The following is a 24,418-nucleotide window of genomic DNA, read 5'->3' on the forward strand; positions in this document are numbered from 1 at the left end:
TGGTACACCGTTATGGCAGCCGAGCTAAGACACCCGGGATAAACCTCCTGTCTGGTTCACCCTTACGTCCTTTAGGACTCAACATCCTGGCCCCAGATCAGCATTCAATAAATAGTTGTGGTATCGATGAACGGATTTTTATGGTCCCAGGAGAACCCAGGGGTAAATTTTCATAATAAAAAACAGTACATTAATCTGAATTAGAGATGTGGATTCAGGACTCAGGAGGAACCTGAATTATTCTCCCTTGAAAACAGACGAAAGCAGCCCAACACAACGTCCCACAGTGACGGAAGTGCTCTCTATCTGCACCGTCCGGCACGGCAGCCACGGCCACATGCAGCTGCGGGGCCCCTCAAGTGTGGCTAGTGTGGCAGAGGAACTGAATTTTAAATGTTACTTCATTTTAATTAATTATGACATTTAAATAGCCATACGGCTGGTGGGTCCTACACTGGACAGTGCAGGGCTGGAACGTTCCAGCAAGGATCGAGCTCTGGGCACTGGCCTCATTAAGCAGACCACTCACTGTGCGAACTGTCCCCGGCACCAGGCACATAGAAACAATAGTCGGCTCTCGCGAAGCTGACACAGGTAGCTTTCAGGTTGTGGTACAGTGGCCTAGCATAGAGAAACTGGCAGAATGTCCACATGAAACAGGATAAACGAGGCACCGTTTTGCAGAAATTGCAATGCTTTATGGGCCTCCATTTGCAGCGAAACCCATCAAAGGGCAGGTTCATCCCTTGGTGCCCAGAGTTAATTGAAAATATAAGGCCCAATCAAATCACCCAGAATTGAGATTTTTGGCAGCTCATGTGCTTCACTATGAGATCCCTGCTGTTCTTCGCCTCTGCCAGCCCTACAAGTGAAGTGCAGGTTCTAGTATCATCCACAACAGCACCGAGCTCTACGCAAGGCACAAACAAAACGGCGTTAACTGCAATCCTGATGTTTTAAAAGGGCACGTGGTCCCCTTCCTGTCTAAGCCACCAGATGGAATTGGGCCCACACCCTCTCCCCAACTTACAATTTGTTAAAAGTCTGATGAGCATCTTCTCTGGGAAAAAACAAGCAGATCAAGTGTTACTTAAAAATCTCCTGTGGCCAATGCCATAGGGAAGAGGAATATTCTTATGTTCCTCTCAATGATAACACAAGTTTCCTATCAAGAATGTTCTCATTGGTGTTAAGGTTTATACGTCTAGTACCTTGTACTTTATAAGGCCCAAGAGGTCCAGGCTGAAATTCCATTCTAGTCACTTCCTAGCACTGCGTCTTTAGAAAAGTTACTTATCCTCTCTCAATATCTGTTTCCTCAACAGCAAACAAGGCACGAGGGTACCCATGTACTTCACTGGGTAACTGCGAGCACAAAATGACGTAAGAAGCCACACAAAGACAAATGTCCACAGCAATTTAATCTGTAAACCAAAACACAGAAAATGACCCAAATGTTCATCAGCAGGTGAACAGGAAGACAAACTCGTACATCCATACGAGAGAATACCGCTCGGCAATAAAACCAGAATGAACTACTGCCACACCGAACGACAAAAATGAACTCAAAATAAGAAAGCTGAATGGAAGAAGCCAGACCAGACTATTTATAGAACGTTCTATAAAATAAAACCAGTGGCAGGAGGCATGACAGAGGTCAGACGATTGCTTGTCTGGGAACAAAAAGGTTGGGAACAGGAGGGATTACAAAGGAGCAGGAGGACACCTTTGGGGTGAAGGAGAGGTTCTGCATCTTGATGAGACTCACAGGCTAATGCTGTAAGTGCCTGCAGCGCAGTGGGCTGAAATTATACTTGGATAATGTTGAAAAGTTAGGGGAAAAATCAGATCAGGAATATAATGCCCCATCGTAGGACTTGGCACATAGCAGGCTCTCGACAAACATTGGCTCCATTCTGGAGCAATAACGAATAATCCCGTTAGAACTTCTGGAAAAGAACTTGAGAGGCTGCCAGGGTATCGCGTTAGCATCCGCAGCGTTCACTCAGAAGGCTCACTAGAACCCGACCAGTCGGACACGCTGTGCGCAGCTAGAAAGCGTGAACAAGAAACAAGACCAGAAAGGTGAGCCAAGCTTGGCCTCTGCCCTCAAGAAAACACACGTGTAATATGTAATGTAATAAAGCGCCATAGGATGACCCTGACAAACTACTGGCATACAGAAAAAAGTAATTCTGACAGGATGGATGTCAAGAAGGAGCAGGAGTCTGGTGAGCAGTGAGGGGGTGGGCCAGGCCCTGGGCTAATCAGGAAGCTGAGAAGTGAGGGTCCTGGGCAAGGGGTGGGGGGAAGCAGGCAAGGCCAAGGCCACAGCACATGTCCTCCTGGAGACAGTTGGGGGAGGGTCTGCAAAGGGCCAGACCAAGCTGCAACAAGCCCTGAGCACGAGCAGGACTTGTTCCACTTCATCCATCCAGGGGAACCAGCCACAGGGTTCAGCACGAACAGATTTGTGTTTTGCACAAACAGGTCCTATCTAGAAGGCAACTGAGCAATTTGTTGAGAGTTCTGACATTCGTATCTTTCAACTCAGTAATTCCTAAGGAAATAATCACAAATATGCACAAATATTTATGTCCGGCATGGCTTATCACAACATTATTTATAACAGCCCAAAGCCCAAAATAACTCTAATATCCACTAAAAGGGGACTGCTAAATAAATTATGGTATGCTGAATGATTAAATCATGTATAGCCATTAAATCATATTTTTGGAACATACGGAACGACAGGAGGCATGCCTCACTATAAAATGTTAAGTTGCAAAAACGCAGGATACAAAAATACACATTGGGTATTCATTTAACAAATATTTATTAATATCTACTGTGTGCCAGGCATTGTTTTAAGTACTAAGATAGAGCAGAGGTTAAAACAGACACAGTCCCTGCACTGCATTCAGTAGAAGGGCTTCTATCTCCTAATGAAGGAAAGCAGACAACCAATAAAGAAACAAACAGCGATAAGCAAAATACAGCAAGTAAGTCGGTAAGAAGTGCTGTGGAGAAAATCAAGAGGGGAAAGGGATGGGGGATTGGAGGATAGACAAAAATTTTATCTTATTTTTCACTGCTTTTTAGAGAGAGGGCGAGAGGGAGAGAAACATTGTTGTGAGAGAGAAACACAGATTGGCTGCTTTCTTGCAAGTGCCCTGACTGGGGATCGAACCTGCAACCTTTCAGTCTACAGGACAATGCTCCAACCAACTGAACCACACTGGCCAGGGCTAGGCAGAAATTTTAAATAGTCAGGGAAAGTTCCACAGAGAAGGGGGATAAGAGTTTGAGAGAAGGGTATATCTGGAAGCACTTCCATGCAGAGGGAACAGGCAGTGCAAAAGCCCTGAGGAGGCCCAGGGAATTCTAGAGACATCAAGGCACAGGGGAAGAACATGCAGGACAAACGGCAGGAGAATGAGGACAGAGGGAAGCCGAGGTCACTTGCGGTGAGGTGGGCCACGGCAGGACCGCGAGCGAAGGGCGATGCGAACTGTAGGAGGGCAAGGGCCGATGCAGGGAGCCTAGTTGGGATTTTTAAAAAATGTTTTCCTAACATTTCATTATGGGTATAAGTTCATTTCATAATCAGAAAAAAAGGCAATTCAATCAAAGAAAGCACAATGCAGGGAACAGTGTGGGTGCTGTGAGTGGAGCACAACGAAGCAGAGAGACAGACAAGGCGGTTAGGGACGTAATTCAGAGGGGGAGCGATGAAGCAGTGGGAAGACAGGAGGTCAACACCGCCAGTTAGTCTTCTCAGTAACAGAAGAAATACACTGCAATGCTGTGTGTGTGCACACATACACATGTTTCACACACGTGTATATATGCTCGTGTGTGCGCACATGTGCATATATACACATGCGTGCGCACACGTATACACATGTGCATATATGTGTGTGCATGTGCTTGTATATAAAGAATTGCCCCATAATCGCAGCACCTTGACAATCAATTTTTAATATCTTCATATATTCCCTTCCAATCTTTCTTCCTATGCATGCTTTTGTTTTTTTTCTTTAATCATTCTAAACACAATGCCTAGAATGTTGTGAGCACTCAAATATTCACTGAACAGACAATGGATAACCAGACACTCCAAATAATTTTGTGTTTGAATTTGGTCATGTTATATGAGCTCTATCATAAGCATTTTCAGAAGCAGTTTTACTAGGCGTGGGTGACGTGACAGAATGGAAACTGTGGCTGAGGAGAAGGCCTGGTCACAGAGGACTAAGGTGTCAAGTTTGGCTGTTTAAGAGGATGGTGGTGACATTACTCATCGCGGGCGCCACCGGATGAGGCAGCAGCTGGGTACAGTTTGGGGGACTCGGAGGGGTACACGGAAGGTCCCCGCAGAGACACCCAGCTGGCCATCTCTCTCAGGACTCGGAAAGCAGGCGGAGCCTCACTCAGCATGAAGGTGGTCACTGCAGGAGTGGTCCAGGAGGAGGAAGAGGAGTGGCAGTAATACTGGTAACCCTACTATGTGCCACACATTGAGCTTGCCCCTTCTAATCGTCACAGCCACCCCAGGAGGTGGATATGCATGAGCTCATTTGATAGCTGAGGACGCCGCAGGCCCAGCCATTCACCCAGCCTCTCCACGGAGGAGCCAGGACTCACACCCTCGAGCATGAGCGCTTGTCCCACAAACTCCCTTTTCTGTGACTTAAAAGGTACTCAAAGGCCGGGGAGGAAGTGTCTTAAGATGCTTTAGTTTTGTAGCACCTGGTTTTTGCTCCCAAATTCTAGGCCCCCCAGCCCCCGCTGCCCCAAAAGGCAGAATGCTCCCTTCCTTTTTTGAAAACATACTTTACATGTTTTCCAACTTACAATGACAGTGTGTTGAGTTTTTTTCCCACATGCATGAGTCTTCTCTGTCACCGGGTGAGCAGCTGCAGGGAACCTTTTCCCTGGAGCACCTGCCCCATGCTCCGCAGCGTGAGTGCTCAGCAAATGCTCTGGGACCACACCAGGGACCACCACTTGCCAGTCACCCCAGTGCCAGTGGGACACTGGTGGTGTTAGGTGACTCGGAAACCCTCTGGCTCAGGTGAAGCAAAACCAAGCCCATATCAACAAGCACCCTTGAAAGGCGGTGGAACAGTGGGCAAGTGAATTTGGCTGGACGGGCAGACAGTATGGGTATTAGATAAGGCAGATCTCCCTTTCCACGTGGCTTGGCATAAAACACGGTCTGCAAACGGGTTGGCCCATGGGCCAAATTCAGCCCACTCAGGTGTACTGGTTGGCTCACATATGGTTTCAATTTGTTATCATTTTAAAATGTGAAAGGGTTTCCCATGAAAAATCTGGATTTCTGTAACGGTCCCCCTGGGACAGGCCCACCCCTTTCAGTTTCCCACAGCCTGACCCACCCTGCCCACCTCCCCAGTCTGTCCTTGTCGATCCCCCCACTCCCCACACTGATCGGGCAGCCTCAGCTGAAGACCCTGCCCAGGGTGGGGCTGCAGTGTGAGGCTGGGTCCCGGCTCACCGGGCACCAGGAGCACCGGGTGCCTGTACTCACCAGCGCTCAGGGTCGTGAACTCCAGGAAGCGGTATTCATAGGACACATCTATCTTGGTTTCCACCTGAGGCCTCTTCAAAGTCGAATAGATATTTCCAGGCCGTTTGTCATCGCGTTTCTCTAACTTGTTCAATCCGCAACCCATCTCAGCAGCTGCCGGCAAAAGGGAGGCAAAAAGGAGTCGGAGGGTGATCTTTTTTTTAAGATTTTGTTTTTAAACACCATAGTATAAGAGACATCATAATTTCCCTGAAGAACACATTAAGGACTTCAGCCTTTATGGTAACTAGAGTATAATTTAATCTATGACCCGCACACCAGATGACCTGTGCTCAGCATGCAGGCTGGCTCCTCTTCTCTCAAGCTATCACTACCAGCTATCCTGTGATTTTTTTTTAAATGTCACCAAAAGCATACCTGCTCTATAGCTTTTTTCCTTATCTGAGGACAATACTACCTCAGACCATGTCAGTTCCACTATGATCTGTATATGTGATTTAAAAACGGGATCTAAAAAGCCATACCATGCATTATAGTGTCAGCCCATCTTAGAGAGACAGAGAGAGAGACAGAGACAGAGAGAGATAGAGATGTCACCTTCACTGTGGTTGCTAAGAGAAAATAATAAGTTGTTGTTACAATTTCCAAACTCCAAAGTCCTTTCTACCCTCAACAGTAATCATTTAGACAGGAATTTATATTCATGAAACATGTCTAAAAGGAGATGGCAGTACTTTTATGGGCCTTGTCTACAGGTCCCCCTTTTTTCTTTTTTAGACTAAGCCCCAGGAATAATACCATGCTTCCACGCTCTGAGAGAGTCATTTTAGACCACCATAAAAACTGGCTGAACACTAACAGCAGGGCTAGAGAAATTGGAAGCAGAAACCCACGAGTATTCGAGTGAAGATGTGTAGCCACAGTTTGAAAAGAAAATGGGGAAATGTTAAAATAATGTGCATATTAGGGTGGCTGAGCTTTCTGTCTTCCAGGGGGTGGAAAACAACAAAAGGTCTTTGTTTGTTTGGGCAGAATGACTTTCATGAAATGACTTGTCACCCCCTCCCTCTCCCCAGACTTGGGGGAGGGTATTTTCCTGTTGTGCGCCGCGCAGGACCAATGCTTCCCCCTCCCTGGGGTGCCGGTGCTGCCATCAGAACATATTTCACAAAAATTTTAACCGGCCAAGAATATCACAAACAGAAACGTGGTAACTGCTTCCTTTGAGAGATAAGAATTTCCTTTTGCTCCATCCATTCACAAGGTACCCAGCTTCCTAAGGCAATTTGGCAAGGTCCAGAAAAACAAAATGAACCTCAAAAAAGGTGGTGGGGGGAAGAGGGTGGCGGAGCGACAACCAGGCTCTACTTTTCAGTAAGTAAAAAAAAGTCTAGAAGGATGGATGAGAACAGGAAGGCTTACTTATGCCTTAATAAGGGAACATTAGCGTCCAAAGGGCCGGAGCAGACATGATTTATGTGCAATCTGCATGAAGTGATTACTTGTAAAATACTCTACTTCTGCAAATTTAATGGCTGATTTGTACAGAGGCTGCATATTTAACTGCTAAAAAGCAAGCCGGCTGGCATCTGCTTGGACGAAGCAGAACAAAAATGGAGAGGGGAGGCTCCTAAGTACTGGGACCAGGTAACCCTGGTGAAATGAGCACTGTTACCTCTAGAACAGGACCCGAAATAACCCAGAGGCTCACCAAGTCACTCACTTCCTGAGAAGGACTGAGAGTTTGAGAATCTCCAAGAAGAAAGCTCTTCCTCAAAAGTCTCCCCATTCTTGCTATTCTGTTAGGGAAGTCCTAGCATTAGAGATTCATTCCTTTGAAATCAGAATCGCTCTACCTCAGCATCTCTTTGGAAACCACAAAAACCTCCATGGGAAGGAAAACAAACTAAGCTCCAGGTAGCCACTAACACTTTAGTCTGATTACCAGTAATTTCTTCTAATTAGGACTGGTTCCCTGACCGCAGAAAAAAAGGAGAGGGTTACCCAGATGAGTAAGAGACTCAGGCAAGGCTGAGGCAGGTGGTGGTGGAGGGGTGCCAAGGAACATTAGAAAGACTCTCCCAATTTGAAACTTTGAGTTAAAGTTTCAATCAGACTGTCCCAAACTTGAGGTCTCTGTCAAGTTCACTCCAAAGGGCACTGTGCTTGTTTCACAGGATATAATGCAGCTCTAGGCAAATCATCTACGCGATCAGTCAGAGATAAGATAAACAGGACCCAACAGTAACAAAACGGTAACATCAGTGAATCTGTGGGGTCTCAAACATTAGAGACTCATTTCTTTGGAGTGTGTGTAACCCTGGTTAAGCAACTGCTCTTACAGCGCAGCTCTCTCTAGAAAGGGAGACAGGCAAAGAAGTTGCTGGCCACCAAAACCTTAGTGTGCATTTGCACCTCTCACCCTTTTGTGTGCAAGACCCTCCTGGCACTCCTGTGTTCCCTTCAGCTCGTTCCTTCATTCTTCCACCAACGCCCACCCCCGTCAAAACAGAAAAGACTTTTATATCATTCCAAAAATATAGTGACTATATTCAGTCACTACTGTGCTGACATGAGTCACAAAAATGTAGCTTACAAAAGGAGGGAAAATAAGACACTGCGTAATAGTGCCTTACATTATCGTAGAGTTTTGTAAACTTTACTGTTCACTATGGGAGGTTTCCAAATCACGCTCACATTAGAATCTCCTAAGATGCTTGGGGCACAAGCTGGGTTTGGGCCTTTGAGAGGTGGCAAGGGTGAGGGGAACAGGCTTGCCCAGTGCAGGCAAGATGAGTTCTGGTGTGGCTGCACGCGTTCCCTCCTGTTGACGACATTCAGGCACGTCTTCCTCAGGGGTCAAAGCTCCTAGCTAGTCAGGCAGAAGGTAAATGATAAACAGGATGGCTTTTAAATGTGGTCCCCCAATCCTCTGACACTGCTGTTACCCAGGTGGGGTCTCCATCACCCGCTCTGAGCCTGGGCTCCACGACTGCTTGACCAACAGAACCTGGCAGAATGACACGGCCGGTTTCTGCATCCGGGACTTAAGGAAGTGGGAGCACCCACTGCCTGCGTCTTGCGATGTCTACTCTTGGAACCCCGCCACCCTGCCACAAGGAAGCCCAAGCAGCCTCAAGAAGAGGCCCATGTGGAGAGGAAGCGAGAGCCAGCACCAACTTGCCCACTGCCTGGCCAGGGAGCCACTTTGGGAGTCGAGCCTCTGCCTCAGTTAAGCCACTGACACCACATGGAGGAGAGGCAGGCTGTTGCCTTCAACACCTGCCAAAACAGAAGATTCCTGAGCAAAATACCCCAGTATTGCTGTTCTAAGCCTCTAAGTTTCAGGGTGATTCGTCACGTAATCTGTAACTCATACCCCAAGTTTGCTCAAAATGACCCCGGCCAGCTGCCTCCTTGGTCAAGCACCCGTGCAGGTCAGCCTGCAGTGAGGGGCCCTGTTTTAGCTGTCCACCCTTGGGAGGGTATCTAGGTTGTTTCCAGTTTGGGTGGATGAACAGAGTGGCTATAAACATTCATGGGGAGGTTTTTATGAGGCGTAAGTTTTCTCGTCTCTAGGGTAACACCTAGGAGCGGGATAGCTGCGCTGTAGGGTACGTGCAGGGTCCTGTCAGTGAAGAACGAGTCCCTTTGCACACTCAGGGTGGCCAGATGCTGACTCCACTGGAGGCATGGTGGAAGATGAGACCCCCTCAGGGACCAACAGATTGGCCCCTCCACCTCCGGTTCGCTCCGTGGCTTCAGCTCACTGAGTGAAATCGTGAGCAGAAGTGCTATTCACAGTTACTTCTCCTTTTGTTGTCGTCGTCCGTTTTTGTACAGCACACGTGCTAAAACTCACCTGTGTGTGACGAAACGTTCCCAGTGCTCTTCTATGGCCCGTCCACCCCCTACCGCTCTGCCCCTCCAAATTCCTATAGTCACTTTACATCGACACCTACTGTGAATCAGGTTATACGTTTTATGTGTGAGTTGACTGTTGGATAAGCTTTGATTATTTGACAGTCACTGAGAAGGCTTTTTTCCCTTCTTTTTATATCTTTGTCTTCCCAGAAGACATTCCTGGAGCCATGTGTACAGCTTGGTACCTTGGTAACATCAAGGTACCCAGAAAAACCATTGAAAGGCAGAGGACACAGAGGCGGTCTTTTCCCATTCCTGTGGTAATACAGCCGGAAGAGAGCCAAAATATACTTAAGCCCTGGCTGGTGTGACTCAGTGGATCGACTGCGAGCCTGTGAGCCGAACGGTCACCAGATCAATTCCGGGTCAGGGCACATGCCTGGGATGCAGGGCAGGTCCCAGGTTGGGGGCATGTGAGAGGCAACCTATCAATATATCTATCGCACATCGAAGTTTCTCTCCCTCCCTTACTCCCTAATAAATAAAATCTTAATTAAAATTTTAATTTATTTAATGTTTAATTAATTAAATCTATTAAATTATATTACTTAAATTAATCTTTAATTAATAAAATGTTAAAAAATATATACTTAGAGTTATCTGGCAGAAATCGGCTGAAAGTAATTAGGAACTGGATGCTGACTAGGGACGAAAATAAAGTCCTCACCGAGAAGTCCTCGGATCCAACTGCAATGAGGGGACAGACACTGGGCATTGCAATGACCAGGAAGCAAAGACCCCCCAAATGGTGACATTCTGTAAAAACCAATTCTTTCTGCATTAAACCTAGAATGGGGTATGTCTTTGGTACATGGTGGACCAGCTTCATGCAAAAATGTTCAGCTCCATGAGGGAGGGAACTTATGTTCCAAATGCATGCATTCATTCATTCCATATACATTTGGTAAGGGAGTCAGGTGCTCAATCAGGACATATCAAAAGGGGAAGACCAGGCCCTGCCCTCTCGGAGATGCAAGTGAAAGGAGGAGAAAGACAACGAACAGATAGGTGCACCCAGCGCAGTGAGGCCGGCTGCTCGGGAACCCGGGCGGAGTGCAGGGCATGCAGAGGAAACTGCTGTGATAGAAACAGAGCGCGCACCACCACAGGCCTGGCTCAGAGAAAGCTGATCGGCAATGGGGCACGATGTTCTGTGTCATTTTAAATGCTGAAATTAATTTTTTTTTTATTTTCAAAGGATTTCTAATTTGTGTCTGAAATGCTTCCCAAGATGCCCATAAAACACTGAGAAAAAAAAAAAAAACACTTCAAAAAAGATCGTCTCCTTAAAAAATGATTTTTCAGCGAGGGTTTAAAAAAACCTGAGTTAAAAAGATTCATTTTTTTTCTATCAACTAGCATGCACACACTTAAATAATGGGGGCGATAAATGTAGTTATATTTTCAAATACAAATTAGTTTCATTAAGAGTGAGCCCTCATTTAGCACACTTGCCGTTAATCTGAGGCAAACTGTAAAACTCATTTTAACAATTGCCAACAGCTCATGACAAGCAAGCAGAGACAGGGCAATTATGTGCAATGATGCTGGATGAGCTGGCAAACTCATTTTTTATTTCTACACTCAAATCCCATATTTGAAGATGGGAGTGTGTTTAGTACATCATCCAGTCACCCAAACTAAGAACCGATGATCCAAACTGATAATATTTTACAGAATAGGGTTGTCACTCTCAACCCAGAAATGTAAATGAAAACTTCACAATTCAGTCAACTGATCAGATGGTGTCAAGCAAAATCTCAGACAGAAACCCAAGGATAACTAAAATGTATTGAAAGTGCTCCTGATTTGATGCCAAATAAAAGAACTATCTATCTGAAACCGTGTGGTTGTGTGGGGCCACTTTTAAACATCTAGGTGTATAACTATATAAAAATCCACATTCTTTTTTTAACTGGCAGGACACAGGCCACGATGCTCACAGAACTTCCCTCTGGTTCACGAGATTGTGGATGACGTCTGTTTTACAGTTTCCTCTATTTTTCAAGTTTTCTGTTGTGCATGCACTATTTTCCTAGTTGAAAACAGGAAGAGGGCATTACAGCTTGGCCCTCAGTAATCCTCCTGGTACTGATGAGAGATTCCCGCCGCACTGAATAGGGCTTACGTCTGTAGAGCCAGCGGGATGCTGCAGAAAGGAAGAGCGTGATGGCCAAGGCTAGGCTACAGGACTTTGCGTTCTCTCAGATGGCTCAGAGAGCTGCGGCCCTATTAACCCTACGGAGAACTGAGGCCTCCGCTCAACAGCCGGTACTAATTCAGCACCCACCTGGAAGCAGATCCTTCAGCTCCAGAATAGCCTTCAGCCCACCAATATTATTACTTTTTATTTTTATTTATTGATTTTAGAGAGAGAGACGGAGAGAGAGAGGAACATTGATTTGCTGTTCCACTTGTTTATGCATTCATTGGCTGATTCTCATTTGTGCCCTGATCAGGGCCAAACCTGCAACCTTGGCATATGAAGACTGCACCCAGCCCACTAAGCTACCTGGCCAGGGCCCAGCCAACATCTTAACCACCGCCTCATGAAAGACCCTGAGTTAGAACCACCCAGCTAAGCCGCTCTGGATTTCTAACTCACAGAAACCCTCTGAGATAATAAATGTTTATTATTGTTTTGGGCTGCCAAGTTTGGGAGTAATTTGTTACACAGCAAAAGATAAGGAATACAAAGGGTATTTACATTATCAAAAGAAAACACTTGCTTACGACCCCGCCCCCACCCCCACACCCAGGTGGATTTCTTATGCAGACGACCTTTCTGCTCTCCTCCTAGTCTGTGTCACAACCCCACTCAACTAAAAACCTGCCACTCAAAATGTGGTCCTCGGATGGGTGGCACTGGCAGCCCTGCGAGCCTGCAAGAAACGCAGAACTCAGGCCCCACCCAGGCCTGTGAATCAGAATCTGTTTTTCAAGAAGTGATTCCGTAAAGTCTGAATCATAGTCAAGTTTGAGAAACTCTGAGCTATGACAATGGTTCTCAATCTTGGCTGCAATATGGAATCATCTGGAGAGCTGTTTTATAGTCCTGATGCCAGGCATTTGGGGGTGGGGACCAAGCATCAGTTATTTCTTAAAGCCCCCTAAGTGATTCTAACTGGCAGCCAGAGTGGAGAACCAGCTAGCTCTCTAGGAGCAAAGCCAGTCTTTTCCCCACTCCTAAGCTTCTCCAATCTCCTAGCTCCCAGGCTTCAGCGGGGACCCAGGATCTTTCCTAAGCCTCTTAACCAGGGCTGAGAACCACAGTCGAGAAGAACATGGCCCTGCTGACCCCCTTGGTTTCCCACCTTCCCAATTCCTGAATCTCTCTGTAGCTCAGACACTCCCTTCCCAGACTCTCTGCTGCTTCCCAAACACCAGTGCGCCCCTACATTTCTCTCTCCAGCCCTCCTCCTGTCGCTCTCTTAATATCATTTTCATTATAAACCACTGACAACATATGGATACAGATAAAAACAAGACATCTATATATCTGCTACCTGGATCTCACAAATGCTTACATCTTCCATTATTTGCTTCACAACTTCATTTTGGAAGAAATACGACCTTTTGGAGCAGCCCTTCTGACCTCTCCTTTCTCCCCTACCCTTCTGTGCCGGCTCCGACTCTTTCCTTCAGTCCAGGTACCACAGCCAGAACAAGGTAAGGCGAAGGTGCCCAGACTGTCCAGCGGCACCTGACGCGTAAAAGGCACCCACAGCGTCCCGGCACTTTTCACAGTGCTCTCTAGACAAAAAAACTAATACCTCCAGTTCTACTCATTAAGCAGTCACATCCAAACAACTTAATAATGATGTCCAAACAACTTACAGCCTTTTGAAAAAACAGAACCCATACATTGAAAGAAAGACACTTTCCCTTCATTCTTACATTACCATGATGAGGCCCTCATGGGATGTGTGCCAGGCACTGGACAGCTTCTTAAACCTTGGAATCACCACTGCCTGGTCCACCATGGTTTTCTTAGCAAGCCCCCAAAACCCAGCTTTGCGAAGACAGCATGTCCTCAAAAGGAACATGGTGCTGTGTGTGATTTGGGGATTGTGAACTACCTCAAGCTAGTAGTGAGTGTGGTGTCCAAATAGCGAGGACCACTGTCTTTCCCTCGAAAGTGCAAAATATCCCCTGCCCCTGCCCCTGCCCCATCCCTGCCCCCACCGTGAGGTTCCTGTAGCACCTTGGGCTGCCTTAGTACAGAGTTGGGGGATGTCCAATACATGGTACTGTTGCGTGTGCTCAAAAACTGGCGTGGCTGCCCTGGCTCCCCCACGGCTCTCACGGCCCTTGTCACTTGCCACGCTTCCCTGCTGTAGGTGAGAACTCCAGGCTCTCCCCCAGCCCGTCTTCCCCCCAAGTCTAGGTGGACACACACAAGGGCCTGTTTCAACACATTCACCTGGAACTTTCCTGGCACTTCCAGATGAACATGTCTCCCCCAAAGAGAACTCAACATTTTGCCCAACAGGCCTGTTCCTCCTCCTGTGTTTCTTGATTCTGTGGGTCGTACCCGCTGCCCTCAGGATATCCAGGCTCAGAATGCCAGGGATCTGCCGGCTCATGCCATCGTCCTGTCCTTATACTCACCTGGCCAGGTGCCAAGGGCTGGTGGATGTTTCCAATTCCGCCACTTCCTTCTCGGGCTGACACACCATTTCAGGACTGTCAAAGGCCTTCCTCACATCCAGCTGTCCCTGGGCTCCTATCCATCTGACTCCTATCTCCAGCTTTTGCCAGATTAGCCATTCTGCATCACACAAGTGGCTCAAAGAGCATAAGTCACGTCTGCTGCCAGCCTGGAGTCCTGAACCTCACCCCAACCTCCCTCCTTCCCAGCCCCATCTCCCACTGGTCCCCTTCCTGCACCGGGAAGTCAGGCTGGACTAAGCCAGTGCCAGCTTTTTACTCCATTCCTTTACCTCCACTGGACCCACCACCTGGCACTCTCTACCCTTCCATTTTGACCCTCTGTATTAGGGTTTCCCAGAAAAACAAAACCTATAGGCTAAGGTGTGTGTGGGGGGGAGGTGTTTATATACAGAAACTGTACAGAGAGAAGGTGGGGCAGAATTGTTTTACGGAGTTGGCTCTTGTCACTGTGGGGACCGTCAAGCTGGAAATCTGTAGGCCAGCAGGCCACAGACGCAGGGAAGAGCTGAAGCTGCAGAACTGAGTCCCAAGGCAGTTTGGAGGCGGAATTCCTTCGTCCTCCGGGGACTCCATCTTTTCTCTCACGTCCTTCAAGTGCCTGGATGTGGCCCACCCATATTCTAGAGGACAATTTAATTTACTCAAAGACTACTGACTGAAATGTTAATCACACCTAAAAAAAAAAAATACCCCACAGCAACACCTACACTGGTGTTTGACCATAAACTAGGTACCACAGCCTGGCCAAGCTGGCACACAAACACCATCACGCCCTCCTTTACTGAGCACTTAGAGCATGCAAGGTACTATTTTAAGTGTCGGGGATACGAAGAGAAACAAGAGACAAAAAATGATAATAACAACCCTGCCCTCGAGACCTTACCTTCAGGAGCAGACAAACAGACAATAAACAAAACTAAGAAATGAAGTGCAACTTTAAAAGTATGTCAAATACAGAAAAATAAGGCAGGGAGAAGGGATAACAAATATAAAGGAAGGTGGTACATTGTTTTTAAATGGGTGATCATAGAAGGCTTCATCCAGACGGTGACATTAAGTAAAATCCTAAAGTTGACAGAGGGAGCCACGGAGTAAGCGGGATGGTGTAGCAGGCAAGGTGGCGGCAAGTGCAAACCGACGGGAACATTCCAGGACCTGCCTGGTGAAGTGGGCGGCCGTAGGCAGCATATGAACTGACAGGCGTAGGAAGCAGATTGTGTGGGCCGTGCTGTGCCTGGTAAAAACTTTGGAGGGGACAAAGGGGAGAAATTGGGGTAACTGTAATAGTATAATCAATAAAGCATATTTTTAAAAAAATTTTGGCTTTACCCTAAGTGAGATAGCATTTCCTAGAGGGTTTACAGTGGGGGGGGAAGGCATGACCACTCGGCCTTGGCTGATCATGGGGGAGGGGAGACCAGATGAGGATGAGGTGTGAGCAGCAAATTCTGGCTATGTTTTGAAGGTAAAAAGTGGAATTTATTGGTGGACTGGAAATAGGGCATTAAAGAAAAAGAGGGCATCCCAGACTCCTCCAGGGTTTGTGAGCTGAGCAACAGGAAGGCTGGGGTGGCCACCTCCAGAGATGGGCTGGCTATGGCCGAAACACACAGAAGTTTGTTGCAGGTGTGTCAACCCCATCCAGGTGGAGGTGTGGGTGGGCAGCTGGAGGGGCCAGGCTGCAGTGCCAGGGACAGCAAACTTCTCCAAGGCAGCCGTGGCGTCTTCTTTGCCCCCACCAGCAGCTACACCCAATGCCGTACCCCACAGGCACACAAGGAGTAGAAAAGATGCTCTCGGGTAAAGGATGGAAAGCGGCCTTTGGAATATTTGCCCATCACTCTCAAGTTCACCTTCTTAACCCTAGAGCACAGGGCATGGGTTCAAAGCCTCTGGAGCCACATCGCCTGGGCTCAAATCCCAGTGCCTCTACCTTGAGGAAGCAACTTAACCTCAGCTTTCTCAACTGTAAAACGGGCATAACTGCAGAATCTACTTGCAGGATAAGGATTAAATGAAGTAATAGTTAGCAGGGCTTAGAAGAGCTCAGGCACATAGAAAAAGCAGTATAAATGTTCACCATTACATTATATATTATATGACATATAATATATTAGTATATTATATATACTGATACATGGCATATAATATATCAGTATATATAATATACTAATATACTAATTATAGTATAATATATTATTAGTATAATATACTAATATTATACTAATACACTAATTATATTTAATATACTAATAATATACTAATATATTATATGACATATAATATATCAGTATATTATATATAATACACTACATATATTAATATGTTATATTAACTATCACTGGCATGACTTGTTATCCACCATGAAGATCCCTTTTAACCTGCCTATACCCACAATTACACCACATTGAAAGCGGTGCTTATAAGGTGTCCCAAAACACCAGAACAATCCCAAAAAGACTTCTCTAAGTTAACGAAGTGTTTCAGTGAACAGTCTGATTCTTTGTACCTGATACTTCCGAAATTCGGCGATCCACGATATAGTCGGGTTCCCTTCCCCCGTGGCTGCGATTCACCTGATCCTTCCCACCCAACTTCATGGATAATCCTACTACAACATTTCTCCAAACCTGAAGAATTTGGGAGCTGTTCCATGGAACTTGAGTGGTGCCTCAGAAAGCATTTCCTCAGAGTGAAATACAATGCAGGGAGTTTCAAAACACACACACACACACACCCGAACACACGCAAAGAGCACACGCTGACCGTGAAGGGGCCTGCCTGCCCGCCCATGGGAAACAAAGTGAGACAGTTTAGTTGGAAAAGCCAAAGAAAGCCGTGAGTGAAGTGCAGCAGGCTTCCTGGTTGAAAAAGTGTGGAAACATCTAACATCATTTTACCAAGTAGCTGGAAAGTTGGTCAGTACAAACAAGCTGAGCAAATCATAGCTGATTTGACTTTCCCCCTGTGGCTGGTCGGGGTGCTCCCCACCTGAGGGCTGGAGTCCGCTTTCCTTGGCACCTGATTCTGGAATAGCGTACAGCACAGAAGAGGAGAAAGCCACGTCCCTACTGGCCTGTGCAGTCCGACATAGAAGCTAGCAGCCCTGTCCAGTACTCCCTACACCGCAGGCACAGGCCAGGCCAGCAATACCCCCAAATGAAGCCATTAAGTACCAAATGGCATCTCCTCCATCTCAGTCTTGGCAGGTAGCCATCACGCGTAGAATGAGACCTGATTTTCTAGCTCTTCGGTTCTGGCCCCGCTGAGAGCGATTTTCTTCCTGAATTCAGCCCAGGTAGGGAGTAAGCCACACAAATGCATATTTAAAAGCTGAACTGAATTCTTATTTGGAGAGCAAGGAATTAACAGGGCTCAAGCAGTGGCCATGGCTTGCCTGCCGTACTGATCTTTTAAGACAAAGCATCTTGGTAAAATATCAATGATAATAACAAAAGTCCCTTTTGGGGGCTCAGGAGGAAAAAACCCTCAAATTTATGACAAAAAGCGAATGTGAATGAGAGGAAAGATCACACACACACAACCTTTAAAAGGTAAACATAAAAGAAAAATTGGGCTAAATTTATCTCTTTGTCAGTAAAAAAACAGCCTGAGCCTGGGCCAAGTGTGTTGTCAATTCTCAAGCAGAAAGAAAACAGAGAAGCGCTTACAGCAGAGCCGCACGGCAAACAAACTTCAGCGATGACGAAAACAGACTACGTTATGCTGTCCGATTCAGCAGCCACCAACCACATGTTGAGCACGTGGAAGGTGGCTAGTGAGACTGCAGAAATAAACGTTTAGTTTGATTTCCTTTTCATCCATTTCCATTTAAATGTAAATAGCTACAGGTAGCTAGTGGCTACTGTCCTGGACAGTTCAGCTACAGACACTCAGACCGAACCGCTGGCAATGTCTTTCACTTCCTGCAATAAAATTGCAATCGTAATCAACCAGTAATATCTTAAATTGTCACCAAAATTAGTGTCTCTAGACAGGCCTCAGCTGCCCCGAAGTCAGCAAGCTTAAAACACAAAAAAGACTAAAGACAGCGATTCAATGTTGTCATTTCTTGGGACTTGGCTCTGTCTGTCCAGTTTACAGTTCTGTTACACTATGGCTTCACGTATTTGGACGTCTGTGCTTGTAGACGGAATACACATTTGCCAGCCAGAACGCCACAGTCTCTCCCCAGTCTGGGAAACATGAAAATGTGAACTCAGGGCAAGTTATATAACCTCACTAAACTTCAGTTTCCTCAAGGCTGAAGAGCAGATAATAATAGTGCTGGTCTCCCATGAGGATAAAATTCAGAGAATACAGCGGGTACAGGGCCTGACAGTGCCTGGCAAAGAGGAAGCACTTGGCAAGTGGCCGCTATAATTATTATTTTGTTAATAACAATAGCAAAATCTGTAATAAAATAAGAACGGAGCTACTACAATGAAAGTTTACGGTGGGTCAAGTTTTCTGAGGCCCAATCCCCTTGAAGCTGTTTCTCAGGTTCTGGGAGAGTGGCATCTAGTAAAATACGTCCGGGGACCTGACGTCTCGGCACTCAGAGGTCTCCGTCAACCTCCAGAGAAGTCATCGCCTAGATGGTTACCATGAGTCACAAGAATCGCTCAGCCAGTGTTTACTGTGCCCCTACTCTCTGGCAAGCACGAACCAGGCTATGGATGAAAACAGTCCCCAGAGGGCAATGTCTCAAGGCTCTAAATCATCCACAAAGCTTGGGCCCCTCTGAGACACCTTGGAGAGATGTAAAAATTTCATCTTGGGGTCCCCTGAAGGCCAGGAGGCTCACTTCTTCGTGTTTCCTGGATCAGCCAAGCCCAGATTCAGCTGCAGGCCCACAGAGAGGGATAGAGGTATGAAGGCGACTGAGAGGAACCAGCCCATTTTCCCAGCCAGGACAAGCAGGGGGGTGTCTACGGGCCATGTTTCCACTGACAGGCCAAATCACTTTAACAGGAAAGCTGCTCTCTGAGCCTTCAAAACACCAAATCCGATCTTCCTCACAAAGCAAACACAACCCCTTTCAACAGCTAACTAACTGCTCAAGCCGGTGAAATCCAACGGGACTCTCCATCAAGTTCACAGCAACCAGACCTATACGCTGGAAATTCCCCAGGAGTTTCTCAGCAGAAGTTTAGTGGAATTCTATGGAGTTAGGGGTTATTTTTATTTCTGTAGAACGCACTCAGTCAATGTTCTTTCACAACCAAGTGTACATTCCCCTATGGAATTCCCTTTTCTGAAGATTTCTAAAAAACAAAATATCTGATGGTCTGCAGTGATTTAAGTGTAAACCCATTTACGGGCAGAGTCGGGGATTGCTCACAGCTCCTCCACCTATGAAAACACGTTCTGGAATGTCCCAGTTGGTCCCGATTTCTGGCCCCAGAAGAACACTAGTCAAACGATGCTCTTGACTTGGGGTTAGGAAAATAAGGTTGTAATATCTGGAATGTCATACTGGTATTCTTTGCTGGTGGAAATGTTAAGTGGTGTAAACACATTGGGAAAAGGTCTGGCAGTTTCTTAGAAGGTTCTATGACACAGCAATTCCTAGACATTTACACAGAAGAAATGAGCACATACATCTTTAGGCAGGCTTGTACATGAATATTAATAGCATCTGTATTCACAGTACCCCCCAAAACTGGGAATAAGTCATGTGTCCATGAACAGAGGGATACATGAACAAACTGTGGTGTAGGCATAACCGGGATATAACTCAGCAATTTAAAAAAAAGGAGACCCAAAGGCTGCACATTCAGCATGGGTGAATCTCAAAACCATGCTGAGTGAAAGAAGCTTTACACAATACTGTACGAATTCCATTTACATCAGGCTCAACAACAGCTTAAAAGAAACTAGAGTGAGAAACAATCAAAGCAGCGGTTGCCACTGATGGGGTGGGGACGGGGACCGACTGGAAATGGAGATGAAGCAACTTTCTGGGGTGACCGTAATATTCTCTTTCTTGATAGAGACTAGGGTTATACAGGTGTACACACCTGTCAAAACATTATGCAAATGTTACTCTTAAGGTGTGTGCGCTTCACTATGTGTCTATACATTTTACCTGAAGGAAATCATGAACATCAACTCAACTCTAAATAATAAAATGTGTGCTGAAATGTTCAGGAGTGACCTGTTTCAATGTCTGCAATTTACTTTAAAATGAATAAAACAGGAAATGGAACTGACGATGGATGGAGGGATGAATCAATGGGGAGATGTGTAATTAAACCAATGTAGCAAAATTACAGGCTCTGGGTGTGGGTATTTGGATGGCCACTGCTTTTGCAACTATTCTACATTTTCTAAAATGAGATGGGCGGGGGAAAGAGTCACAGTGCCCTTTCTTTAGCCCACCGCATTAGAAATTTGTCAAGGCGCCATGCCCACCAAGCCGTGGCCTCACATCGTTTCAGTTCTGCTGAAAAGTGAAGACTGCAAGAACACGACTGGCTTTACAGGAACTCACATCACTCATGCCAAAGATTTTCTGCCTGTTTCCCTACAGACAAAGCAATTATTTGAATGAAAGCCAAAAATTCCTTCTCAACAGGGAGAAAAAGGACACATTCACTTGTATCCCCAACTTGTTCTCTTTCAATTCCTGCACCAAATCCATTAGCTAATGCACAACACTCCACTTCCACTTGCCCCATGTCCTTCAGCCAAAGACAAAGAAAAACCAACCCAACAACCTGTTATACAAATGCAGCCGGAGGATGACTTCCCAGTTCTCGGGCCAGAAACCCCACTGAAGGCAAAAGAGGATGCAGAGCTCCTCTGAGGTTAGAGTGATTTCACTGAGGTTAGCACACATATGCACCAGGAGCCCCAAACAACTTGCTGCTTAACCCTCTGTGGGGCTTGGTGACATCTGGAGTCCCTTGAACTTAGGGAATTCCGCTGTTCAGAGGTACAAATTAGGAATCCCGGTGGCTAGGGACACGTGGGGTGCACAGCAAGCCCTCCCCACAGGCGCAAAGGTCGCTCACATTACACCGGCCTTCCTTCCTGGCAGGGCCTCGCTTATCCTGAGATGACACACAATGGCAGGGGCTGGAAGACGACTGGTCTGACTGCCAGCCCAGCATCTGAAAACAGCTGTACCAATTACAAGAAGCGACTGTTGCTGGAAACCAGGGCAACCACTCAAATATAGGGATCTGTGCCAGACTTTTTAAAAAAAATACTTTTTGTTTGTTTGTGTGTAAGCCCCCTAACAAACTCACTGACACCCCCAACGTCCCCGGGAACTACCCACAACCACATGAGGCAGTCCAGCGTGTGCAACAAGGAGGTAATAAGGAGCGCGCCTGGATCCAGCACCTTGGTCTCCACGCTGCTCTCGCTGACAAAAACAGCGACACTCTAGGTGAAGGGCAAGAGCCCAGGGCTCGGGAGGAGGGTTTGCACACCTGACAACTGGGTTTCCTGAAATATACGCCGCCATCGCCCCACCCTGACTCAGACCCACACTGCAGTCCCTTGAGCCTAGTTAAGTAGGTTAGGACGAGGGAAGAAACCCCCTTACAAAGGGGGAATGCCCGTTTTCAGCGCCGGGGACTCCCCGCGCCTGGAGTCGCCGAGCCTCCAGTGGATGCGGTGCTTCCTCTGAACGTGCCGCACGTCTGCTCCCACTCATCCATCATTCCTGCCCAGAGAGCAAGCCTACCTCCTAGGGCGCACGCATTAAGGGCAGCCAGAGCCGCCTCCACCCCACCCTCGTCCCTAACTGGACTCCGTTGCCAGCTCCCGCCTGATATTTGCAGAGGAACCCCTGCAGCAGTGACCTAGACCCACCTGTAGCCTGGAAGCTTCTCCTCTGCTTCCTTCCTAGGCGCCACCCCAGCCCCCGCCCCGAGCCGGAAAAGCCCTGGACCCCCAACAGACTGCTCTGGGGTGCCTCTCGCCAGAGCGCGCCGGGGATGATTTTTTTTCTCGAAAAAGTTGGCCCAAGATTGCTGTGCCCCATGGATCGAGCCCGACCCCATCCAAAACCGGGTCAGAGGTGCGAGGAAAGGGGTTGAGAGGAGGGGCCCTCTAGCAGCCCCGGAGCCTGGGAAACACGCCACAGCTCCGGCAACCTGCAGGGAGGCGCCACGCAGGGCTCCCCCTGTCCACAGGGGTCCTGATCCAAGGGGCCAAACGGAGGGGCTTGTGCCCGCGTACACCCCAAGACTTGCCGCGCGCCTACGTACCGTTCCGGACTAGCTCAGGAGAACGTGTGGGTGCGGGCTCCCTGAGACAGTGTGTTCCGTCCCGGGAGGAAAGTTTGTGCCATGCAGAGGAGGCGGCGCGGAGAAGGCGTGGGCACCAGTTGGGGCGGGGGCGGGAGGGTGGCGACGGCGCGGCGTGCTCGAGTGTCCGTCCCTCCCGCGATCGGTGAGTCCGTCGGAGCCCGCGGCAGCCGCGCTCCCGCTCGCTGCTCGCTGCGCGCTGCGCCTAGCGCCCAGCGCGCTCCAGCTCCAGTCCCGACGCGCCCCCGCCGCCGCCGCGCGTCCGCCGGCTACACTTCCTCTTCCTCTGAACTCATGTGCAAAATATGCTGCGCTGCATCTTTGGGGGAAGCCGCGCGGCCCCTAACAGCCGCTGCGGGGGCAACGGGCCCGCCCCGCGCCCTCTGCGTGCTCAGCGCCGCGCCTCTGCCTCCACTCGGCGGACAACTCGCGTGCGGCACACGCGGCTACCCACCCAGCGACCCCTCGGTGCCCTCCGCTCTGAGGTCCCGAGCTCACGTACCCACCTCTTTCCTCCTCCTAACCAAGGCTCCGTGTATGTTGAGAGCGCACGTGAGGTACTGGGATCCCTCAAATTTTGAGCTGGGATTCTGGAGGGCGACTGCCACCAAGGTACTATGGCTAGAAGGTGGGAGGATCATTAACGGAGGATCATTCCTCCTCCCCATTCCTCAGGTGGGCCCGTCGCTGGCGGCCCTGGTGCTGCCAAAATTATTCCTTGGGAATTAGTGCTTAGGGAGAGGGATAATTGCCACTGTTTTGTTGCCACACCCTATGCCACCAATTTAGGCTGTTGAGAAGGTTTGAGAAAATCTGGGGAACCATCTTGCCCTGCACTTTAAGCTGCCTAAGAAGAAAATTATATAAATAAAGTGCCAGGCCAGGGCTACTTTAGTGAAGTGAAGATGTGGGGCAGTGAGCGCATTATAAAATTTCTTTCATTTGAATCTATTTAAACAATGCAAAATTACGCTGTAGGGGTTAGGAGCAGGGACGCTGGAGTCAGACAGGCAGGGTTGGCTTCCTGGCCTCCCTACTTACTCCCTGTGTGACTTGGATAAGAGACTTAACTGCTCTGGGCTTGTTTCCTCATTTCTCAAGTAGCACTTCCTCCTGGATTTTGTATGTAAAGTGTTTAGGAAGCATTCTATAACTTAGCTATTATCATTGTTATTATTATAAGGGGACTGGAACAGACAGCAGACATAATCTAATTAAGTGCCTTTTCTACCCAAAGAGAGGGCCTTAGGCATGATTCAGCCCGAATGGTGTTATAAGGAGGTCCTTCTGGTACTAATAACACCTCCCCAGGGGGTAAGGAGGGCTGTTTTCATTTCAGAAATTCTTGTTACCACTGCTTCTCAGAGGTTTTCTCCCAGGTGTTTCTCTTTCCACACCCTCCCCAATTCTCGTTCCTTCCCTCTCCCCGCACTGGGGGTTTTTGTTTTTGCTTTTTGCCCCTTACCCTTTCTACCCCCACCACCTGCTGGCAGCAGTCACCACCACCCACCAGCACTTCCACTCTCTCCTGCTCTCTGCCCTCCCTTGGATTGCCCCCTAGGAGAAAATAAGACCAAGTGACAGCCCAAGTCCAGGTTCAAGTAGTAGTGTGTGGGGACAAGTGTCCAGTGGCACCCCCAGTGGTTTCAAACGCCCACCTGCGAGGCCAGAGGGAGGGATCTTTACAGTATCTTCCCAAAGCCTCCAGTGTTGCAAGGCAAAACCCGTCAGAAATCTTTCTCATCCTTTCATGGTATGTACACTGAAGAAAGAAAATAATATTTATAGGTGTTAACCAGTTAAAAAAAAAAAACTACGAAGCATTTTTTAAAAGATCAGCAGAAAAAAAGGAAAGGCAACATAAATTGGTGGGGTAAGAGGCTGATTTTTCCTTAAAGCAAACCATTTCGACTCTAAAATTTTTGCACATATATTTTTTTTAAACACTGGGTCTTTGGGATTAATAAATTATTCTGATTGTTTCCATTTTCCTCCACTCAAC

General features: G+C 47.5%; 1 protein-coding gene across 1 annotated transcript in view; it reads right to left on the reverse strand.

Moving 5' to 3' along the window:
- The window catches only part of RFTN1 (raftlin, lipid raft linker 1), a 187,548-nt gene extending 164,950 nt beyond the window's left edge, over positions 1–22,598 (reverse strand). Inside the window, exons 1-2 of the mRNA XM_024566000.3 lie at positions 22,378–22,598; positions 5,555–5,707 (exon numbers count right to left, since the gene is read on the reverse strand). Of these exons, the coding sequence (XP_024421768.2) occupies positions 5,555–5,699 (145 nt within the window). The 5' untranslated portion in view covers positions 5,700–5,707; positions 22,378–22,598. The remainder of the gene's footprint in view (positions 1–5,554; positions 5,708–22,377) is intronic.
- Positions 22,599–24,418: the final 1,820 nt, after the last annotated feature.

Source organism: Desmodus rotundus, chromosome 8 (genome assembly GCF_022682495.2).
Source record: "Desmodus rotundus isolate HL8 chromosome 8, HLdesRot8A.1, whole genome shotgun sequence".
In the NCBI taxonomy this organism is placed as follows: Eukaryota; Metazoa; Chordata; class Mammalia; order Chiroptera; family Phyllostomidae; genus Desmodus; species Desmodus rotundus.